Here is a 9,084-nt window from a genome sequence, read left to right on the forward strand (position 1 = left end):
TAGATTTCTTTGACACATTCTCTTTTGTAGCAAAAATCACTTCCATTCGACTCCTACTTGCTGTGGCTGCAATAAAAAAATTGACATCTCTACCATAACAATCTTTTAGGCTGAAATATCTTCCCATTCGGGATTCTTGTAATCTTCGTCGATCTCTCATTGACATCCCCCCTCAAATTGATACTGGACGATCAAGAAGCATCAATTTGTTGACTAGAAATTGGTATCGCTGTCTCGTCATTGCTTTAGTAAACACATCAGCAATCTGAATATTAGTGGTGACGTGGAAGAGAAATAATTCGATCATCATAAGCCTTCCGTATGGAATGACGATCCACTTTAATGTGCTTAGTCCATTCATGAAACACAGAATTAGCAGTAACTTGAATGGCACTAGTGTTGTCAACATGAAGTGGAGTAGGTTCAAGCTGAGGGTAACCAAGTTCCGCCAGAAAACCTAGAAAACCAGACAATCTCAGAGTAATCAGATGACATAGCCTGATACCCAAATTCGGTAGAAAATTTAGAAACACAATCTTGCTTCTTACATCGCCATGAAATAAGCGCACTCCCAAGAAACGTACACAAACCCGTAATCGAGCAACGAGTGTCCATACATCCAGCCCAAACGGCATCACTATAACCTATGAACTTCAGAGAGAAGTTGGCTAGAAAGAAAAGACCCATGTCGGGCGTACCAATCAAATATCTAATAATATGATGTATCGCGGCTAAGTGAAGATATCGTGGAGCATGCATGAATTGACAAACTTGTTGAACAATAAAAGAGATATCAGGTCGTGTAATAGTAAGGTAATTAAAACTACCCACTAGCTGACAATATAAAAAAGGATCAAAAAGAAGATCACCCTCCTCCTTGCGATACTTCACATATACCTCCAAAGAAGTGTCAACAACTTTACCATTCGGAAGTCCAGCTAATGTAATCAACTCCTCCATATACTTATTGTTGATGCAGATAAGTCCCGAACGGAGTTGAAAGCACCTCAAGACCTAAGAAATATTGTAAAGGTCCCAAATCCTTCATATGAAACGATTCCTTAAGTCGATTTTGAAGGTGAGATATCAATCCCAAGTCTGTCCCTATAATAACTATATCATCCGCATAGACAAGAAGGAGTACAATACCAGCCTCGCTGACAGAGATAAAGAGTGATGAGTCATACTGGCTCTAAGTAAATGAGAATCCCAAAAGAGTGGAAAAAAACTTGTTAAACCAAGCACGAGGAGCATGTTTCAACCCATAAAGTGAACGCTTTAGCTTACAAACATCAAGAAGGGTTTGGAGAAGAGACCTGCTGGATGAGATATATAGATCTCTTCTGAAGATCGCCATGCAAAAAAGCATTTTTAACATCCATCTGTCGCAAAGACCAATCCTTGGAGGCAGCTATATCAAGAGCCGTGGTCATTTTCGCAATGAGAGCTAAAAAAACCCCATAATCCACTCCATATTTTTGGCGATTACCAAGAGCCACCAACCGAGCTTTATGTTAATATAAGGAATTGTTAGAGCGTAGCTTAGTAGAGTAGCCCCACTTACATCCAATAGGTTTGACCCCAAAAAGGCAAGGAACAATATTCCAAGTGTGATTCTCCTAAACAGTCAAGAGTTCCTCTTGCATTGCTTTTTCCCAACAAGGTTGGGTAACTACCTGAAAATAAGTAGTAGGAACAGTGATATGAGATAAGGTTGCAAAGAAACCATACCATTTGGGAGGTTTAGTAATGCGAGTGGATCGCCCAAGATTAGTAGAGTCTGGAGAAGCGGTGGGGCTGAAGGTTAGTGTCTCTGATATGCTAAACCTGGCTTAAAACGTTCAATTAGACGAGAGTCATCCTCAAATTTACTGAGTGGAGCTAAATAAGAAGAGGACATGACACGCTGCTGGAAATAATATTGATTTCAAAGAAAACGACATTGCGAGATATACGAAAGCGGTTAGCAATACCATCGTAACAGATGAAACCCTTCTGAGCAATACTATAACCCATAAAAGCACATCTTAAAAATTAAGCAGCAAGTTTATGACATTCATGAGAAGGCGGATGAACAAAACAAACACATCGAAAAGTATGTAACATATCATAATTAGGATGCGTACCATATAGACAAAAATGAGGCGAGTCAAAATTCAAATATTGAGCAGGAAGTCAATTAATTAGGTATACGGCTATGGCTAGAGCTTTGACCCAAAATCTAGTCGGAGCTGAAGATTCCAAAAACAAAACTCGAACAACATCCAACAAGTACCGATTCTTTCTTTCGGCTACACCATTCTGCTGTGGAGTATATGGACAAGAACGCTAAGAGAATACCCTTTTGTTGCAAAAAGGTTTAATAATTATGAGACATATATTCTCCCCCGTTGTCAGACCTTAGGATTTGAATGTTAGCAGAAAACTATCTTAATGTAAACTACAAAAGTTCTAAGAGCGGTACTAACCTCACTTTTCGATTGAAGAAAATATATCCAAGTATAGCGACTAAAATCATCAATAACCGTCACAAATATTTATATTGAGCATGTGAAGTGACAGGTGTGATGCCCCAAATGTCACTATGAATAATCTTAAAGCATTTATCAGCACGATTGCCATGGGTCAGAAACGGAAGTCTTACTTTTCCCAAGTTTACAAGTATCACAATCAAAATTCAAATTGGAGAATTGAAACTGATCTTTATTACCAAAGAAACCACGTTTCAACAAATGAGGCAAAATTAAAGTGTGTGGATGCCCTAATCTTTTATGCCAAATCTCATGCTAGAGTTCAACACTAATCCAAGCCAAAGACATAACGTTAGGAATAGTGAACTGTAATGGAAATAATCTTTCAACTTTAGGCCCGATCACCTTCCCCGGCCCCTGATCGTGCACAAGACAACGAGCACGAGAGAAATATACATCACAGTTAATATCAACCAATTGACCAACCAAAATCAAGTTTGTAGATAAGTTCAGAGATACAAAGACATTACCAAATAGAAACCCAAGATCACCAACAACAGTAATAGGAAGAGTACTGCCATTAGCGATTTGATTATATTGTGAGCCAATATAGCGCCGAATATTATTCAATGAATCAGAAATACTTGTCATGTGATTTTATGCTCCTAAGTCAACAAACCAAGGAGAAGAAACAACTAAACCCTTACCTTGTAACCCCAAGGCAGAGGAAGCGGAAGCAATCATCTGCTAGACCATTTCGAAGGTAAGTACAGGTTGAAGGCCCTGAAGTAGTACCTCGAATGTTAGCCTAAAATGTGGAGGTTTGTGGTGATATGCCCTAGTTCCTTACAATAATTGCAAACTATCTGAGGACAATTACTAGTAATATGATTGTATCATTTGCAACGAAAGCACTGAAGTTTACCCTTCCCTCGTCCTTGAGCAGCATATGCAACCTTGACCACATTAGCTGAGGAGAAATCAGCTCCCATAGCAGCTTGAGTAGCCAATTGTTGCTCTTCGCCCAAAGTTCACCCAGACACAAATCCAATGAAGGAACCGGATCATGATTCAATAAACCCGCTCAAACCACTTCAATTTCGGGTCGTTGTTTCATCAGGAACTCATATCGCTTACTAACTTCTTGAACATCTTGTAGTGCAGAGAATGCCGTCGCAGGAGCCTTGGCATGAATTATGCCGGAGTACTCATTCCACAAGTTCAAAAAGCTAGAGTAGTACTACTCAATAGTGAGATTATCCTTTGTGTAGTTGGTAATCTCTAACTCCAACTGGAATCTTCAAGCATTATTGTCTAGATAGTAAATGTGCTTTAAATATTCCCACGTTTCATTAGCAGTAGTAAAGGAGCATAAATTATTCACCATGTGTGCTTCCATAGATCCCAAAATCCAGGAAATAATATGAGCATCCTTTATTTCCCAAGCAATGAGATCTTTAGCATCTTCAGGTGCTTTAGAAGACCCATCATATATGACCCCAAAGCTCCCTTCCTTTTTAAGAACATCTTGAATTGAAATTCACATATTGAATAATTCTTTCATGTGAATTTAACACAAAATGCCTTGATCAACATGACTTCTCAATGTAAGAATATCACAAAATATTTTAACCTCAGTCCACAAATTACCCTAATCAAAGCCCACTTTGAACAATAGCCCACTTAGAAATTAAAAAAAAATAACCATAGCCCACTTCAATTTTTAAACGCACAACTTACTCCAAGAGGCCCAATTCAATTACCGAGCCCACACCCAAACCCACACACCTTAACTGATCAGGCCCAGTTAATAAAACCCAAAATCACAGCCAAACCCACATTGCTTCACACCGATCACGAAGATGCAATCCCACGGACTCGCATCAATCATCGGAGAAACAAAATGTGAGCCGCTGTTGGTCGTCGCACACACTGACGAAGACGCCAATAACTTGAGAGGCGATCTCCCACGCTGATTGCACAAATAGTAACCACAGCAACGCCGCACACAAAGAAACGCCTCGCACACAGAAACGCTGGAGAATCTCAGACTCAGCTCCGACCACCTACAGAGAATTGACTCCCACCTGTGAAGGAAGTCAGATAGTTTTCCCCCAATTCCACAACCCAAGATGCCACTACATGACTCAGTGACCAACGGAAGGAGCCCATGATTCAGCAATCTCGGAGGTAGGCTCTAATACCATAACAATCTTTTAGATTGAATGATCTTCCCATTCGAGATTCTTGTGTTAAATAGGAATAAAGTTATATAAATATGGAAAGAGAATTTTACAAGTACGGAAAGAGAATTATACAAATATGATTACAATATAAAAATGGTAAATAATCTTCATCGATCTCTCATTGACACACCAACTAGATGTAAATAATGCTTTTTTACATGGAGATTTACGTGAAGAGGTATACATGGAATTGACCCCTGGATTGACTGCAAAAGGTTGACAGAAAGCTTGCAGACTTCTGAAGAGTCTCTAAAGCAAGCTTCTAGGCAATGGTTTGCCAAGCTGTCTAATGCTCTTATCAACTATGGTTTTGTCCAAGGCAACTCTGGTTTATCTCTATTCATCAAGAAATCTAACTATTCCTTTATTGCCTCGCTAGTCTATGTGGATGATGTGTTACTGGCCAGTGTTAGCATTCTGGAAATTCAACAGTTGAAAACCTTTTAACTTGACAAGTTCACCATCCAAGATCTAGGGTAGCTGAAGTATTTTCTTGGTTTAGAGAATGTAAGGTCCAAAACTGGTATCTCTTTGTGCTAGAGAAAATATACCCTTGACATCCTCGAAGACACTGCAACTAACACAAATATATGAAGATCCATCAGGCTATCGAAGACTTGTTGGTAGATTATTGTATTTAACTACAAGGCCTGACTTAGCCTAATCCGTCAAAGCACAAAGTCAATTTCTTGCGACGTCTACTGTAAGTCATCATCAAGCAGTAAATAGAGTGTTAAGATACCTAAAGGCTACACCAAGGCAATGTCTATTCTTTCCATCTTCAGATTTTGCAACTAAAGGCCTTTCCAGATAGTGATTGAGCAGGCTGCATAGACACTCAAAGAACTGTCACTGGTTTTGCAATCTTTCCTGGCAACTCATTGATTTCATGGAAATCAAAGAAACAAGTCTCCACCAGTCGATCATTAGCAAAGGCAAATAGAGCTTTTGCAAATTTTCGTTAATCCATGAACAGAATCTATATAGTTCGATCGGAAAAGAATCGAGAGAAAAAGAAAGAATAGGAATTGATTGATAGATTTCTCGAAACGAACGAAAAGGAAACGAAAGATGAAAAGATAAATGTGTATTTGCTTCGCTTGATGGTTGTCAACTAACAAAAATGTGCATTATGGATTAGGTTAGTCTTTCAATGTGTATCCTTAATTTTCTCATCTCTTGAACCTATTTGCCCCAAATCCAAAACCGAAATGACCCCCAAAAATTTTTTCTCGATTATGAGACACATTACAATTTAATATAAGTCCCCAAAATAAAATGAAAAAAATAAATAGCGGGGGGGTCAAACTTCTTGAATAAAAAAAAATACAGAGTATTGAGCACTTGCATCAACTACATGTGAAATTCAATGGCTCCTTAATGCCTCATGGGACCTGAACATTCTTCATTCACAACCACTTTACTCTATACAGACAGCAAATGAGTATTATCCATAGCCACAAATCCAGTCCAACGCGAGAGGACAAAGAACATTCAAATTGATTGTCATCTTGTTCGTGAAAAGTTGCAACAAAATGTTATTAAACTCTTCCACATTCCATCAAGGCTTCAACTCACAGACGTCTTTACAAAGCCTCTCGGATCTTTACCTTTTCATCACACTCTTCGCAAGATGAACCTTCTCAACATACATGTTCACCTTTAGGGGGGTGTTGGAGTATTGCATCACACATTGACAGCATGGAATTAAAAAGAAAAGATGAAAAGTCGAAAATAGAAGAAAAACGAGCAGGGAAGAGGAGTTAGTTATTACAGTTCAGGGGAGTTAGTTATTTTCTGTTATTCTGTTATTTCAGTTCATTATACTGGCAAGTTGTAGTATAAATGTAGCTCAGGTCTCGTGTAAACAATTCATTCAATTCAATTCATCAATAAATGTGAAATTCATCTTCAAGCTTCCATTCCTTTCTGCCTTAGTCAAGAATCCATCTGATTCTCAACAATAGCCATTCAGTTCTACCAAGTACACAAATGAAATGAGAACATATAGCGAGTTTAAAATGAAAAAAAATGCACAAAAGCAGTAAAAGTGAGTGCCTTATGGATTTTTGTAGGTTATGGTAAAAAATATAGGTACACACAATTACTTGATGCGCTTTGTCCACAATTAGGTTCAGAAGGCTCACCTCCTCAATGTCTCTGTAGTGAACAAGAACAATATGCTCATAAGCCCTGTTAACCCAAGAAAAGGAAAGAAAAAAATTGACAAAAAGAAAGCATAATGAGTTAGAAAGGAAAATAGCCCAGCAAATTCCACAGCCCACTTTATCTTAAAAATAACAGGGCATGTCAAGTTGTTGGAAGCTATGCATCACCACATGCATTGGACAACCTTTTCCATCTTTAGTACTAAAAAAACATGATATTGGTGTGATCGAAACTTCAATAAATCTTATTTCTACTGTCACGTTAGTCTAAACTAGAAGTAACAACTGTAGAAAAGGTGACATCTAATAAATATGCAAAACTCACGGGTCCAACATCCAGTAGCTGCGTCTCTGAAAGTTAGGATTCTGCTCTCCATGCGCATAGTAACAATTTATTGCTTCAGCATTCCCAACCTAGCCGTAAGAAAAATTTCATATAATGAGATTACAACTGGCATACTCCATCATCAACTGCAAAGAACTTTTAATCGGGGTCTCATATATACTACAAAACTGATATAGGGATATATCTTCTTCCCCAGTGACAGTTCGGATAGTTGTCAGCAGTGCAGCCTTAAAACTTTCAAATGACATGAGATGGCTATAGGTTCCATGATTTTAATATTCATGCACGTCTATCAACATTTCCAAGATTGGTTTCATAGTTATGCTGACAATTGATGGTAATTAAGACCAGAAACACGCAAGATGTTTTCACTCTCTTCTGGTGCTTTCTGATTAGAAATTTTTTCATAAATATCAATTAATAGCATTTTCCATCCCCCCCCCCCCCAACCCCCTTTCTTTAACTATCTATTTCTTTCGTTTAGCTAATTCCAAAAGAAGCATGATGCACATCAATATGAGAACAACATAAGCAACCTTAAGCCGTTCATGTCCTTCATTAACAGTTCTCTGATCCTTCCTTCTGCGCCAACTATGACCATCTTTACGAAAAAATTTCAGGACTCGCTTGTTGAATAGGTACAAAGATCCACCTGTTTAAGCAATCATTGGAGACATACAAACAAGATCAAGATCAGGTAAAAAGCCCGACTTGAATAAATGTGAAGTAATGAAATTACTGGATGGTTTTTGAGGAACTTGATGCGTGAGCTGGTGCTCCTCGTAATTCTGCAATATGAAAAGCACTTCAGCAGGCTTTAGCCACCGACTTTGAGCTTCTCGAGCCAAATGTTTGATATCATATCCTGAAATTCAGAGCAAAATTGCTTATAGTTCTTATTTTCCATTGTGCAAATAGCTATCAATATGATAAAATTGCATTTCTAGTAAATCATGAGAAATGCAGAAAAATCATTTAACCTGTTTGCATCGTACGAATTGTATGCAGCAAAAAATATCAGATTGGCACCAACTGACGAGAAAACACTTCGACTTCAATCATTCAAATTCATACTTCATTAAATCATTAACAAATTGGTTCGTGATTCGTGAAGTAGATAGAGTGCGGCGATAGAGGTCACGGTAAGGTTGCTGGCGTGTAGAGATCGAACGACGTCGTATGATCGGAACTGACGAAACTGAGTGGGAAGAGAGAAAAGTCAAGTCTTGACTTCGAATAGGAAATGGAGGTTTCCAAGATGTTTGTGGACAAGACTGACGCTTATATTAGTGGTATAGGTATAGACCGTGTTTGACCCACATTTTTTTTAAAAAAATATATATTTTTAAATAGTAATTTCATATCATTTTAACTACATATTTTTTAATAAATAATATTACACATAAATTTATAACTTTTTATTATTTTTTAATCACAAATTTTTCATCAATACACTATTCAAAAATACATTATTTTGACAATAATGTGGTTCAAACAAGGGCATAGATAGATAATCTTCAAAATGAAAATGGTATGAATAAAAGGAATTTAGATAGTTTGGTAGCAAAAAAAATATTGAGGGTTCGTTTGATTGTCAATATTTTTAATAAAAAATATATTTTTTTACCAAAAATTTTTACTTTTGTACTGTTTGACTGACATTTTTTTCATGTAAAATATTTTCCTACATTTTGTTACGTGGTCATATTTTTTTCAAAATCAAGGAATTTTTTTTTAAGGGGAATATAATTTTATTTTCCACATAATTCACTATCTCTCTCTCTCTCTCTCGTTTATCGTCTCTCTCATCTACCGACCAACAAAAATCGGACAAGTATAATATTTTCTAAATT

The 9,084-nt window shown here is 37.4% G+C and overlaps 2 protein-coding genes across 4 annotated transcripts; both read right to left on the minus strand.

The window, feature by feature from the left end:
• Window positions 1–9: 9 nt before the first annotated feature.
• Window positions 10–1,395, minus strand: LOC111398816 (uncharacterized mitochondrial protein AtMg00240-like). Its single transcript, XM_023025924.1, has 3 exons — window positions 1,317–1,395; window positions 549–1,157; window positions 10–457 (listed from the first exon to the last, which is right to left on the minus strand). The coding sequence occupies exons 2-3, from the start codon at window positions 958–960 to the stop codon at window positions 273–275; spliced, it is 597 nt and encodes a 198-aa protein (XP_022881692.1). The 5' UTR covers window positions 961–1,157; window positions 1,317–1,395; the 3' UTR covers window positions 10–272.
• Window positions 1,317–8,483, minus strand: LOC111398817 (calmodulin-binding transcription activator 4-like). 3 transcript variants are annotated; one of them, XR_002703414.1, is made up of 7 exons: window positions 8,212–8,483; window positions 7,971–8,096; window positions 7,768–7,883; window positions 7,211–7,299; window positions 6,865–6,910; window positions 1,565–1,821; window positions 1,317–1,411 (listed from the first exon to the last, which is right to left on the minus strand). XR_002703414.1 is itself a non-coding variant. In XM_023025925.1 (6 exons), the coding sequence occupies exons 1-6, from the start codon at window positions 8,219–8,221 to the stop codon at window positions 1,771–1,773; spliced, it is 438 nt and encodes a 145-aa protein (XP_022881693.1). In that variant the 5' UTR covers window positions 8,222–8,483; the 3' UTR covers window positions 1,434–1,770. The 3 variants fall into 3 exon arrangements, 2 of the variants coding, with proteins under 2 accessions (XP_022881693.1, XP_022881694.1); XM_023025925.1 differs by lacking the exon at window positions 1,317–1,411 and having other exon boundaries at window positions 1,434–1,821; XM_023025926.1 differs by lacking the exon at window positions 1,317–1,411 and having other exon boundaries at window positions 1,434–1,827.
• Window positions 8,484–9,084: the final 601 nt, after the last annotated feature.

This window comes from Olea europaea, chromosome 8, assembly GCF_002742605.1.
Source record: "Olea europaea var. sylvestris chromosome 8, O_europaea_v1, whole genome shotgun sequence".
Lineage (NCBI taxonomy): Eukaryota > Viridiplantae > Streptophyta > Magnoliopsida > Lamiales > Oleaceae > Olea > Olea europaea.

Bases quoted from the DNA above. Each gene is read 5' to 3' on its own strand.
- LOC111398816 (XM_023025924.1), bottom strand. From the start codon at position 960: ATGGAGGAGTTGATTACATTAGCTGGACTTCCGAATGGTAAAGTTGTT. The intron at 458-548 runs GTAAGAAGCAAG...CTGGTTTTCTAG, and splicing joins TGCGCTTATTTCATGGCGAT to GTTTTCTGGCGGAACTTGGT.
- LOC111398817 (XM_023025925.1), bottom strand. The intron at 6,911-7,210 runs GTGAGTTTTGCA...TTGGGTTAACAG, and splicing joins AGCTACTGGATGTTGGACCC to GGCTTATGAGCATATTGTTC. The intron at 1,822-6,864 runs GTGAGCCTTCTG...AGCCAGGTTTAG, and splicing joins ACTACAGAGACATTGAGGAG to CATATCAGAGACACTAACCT.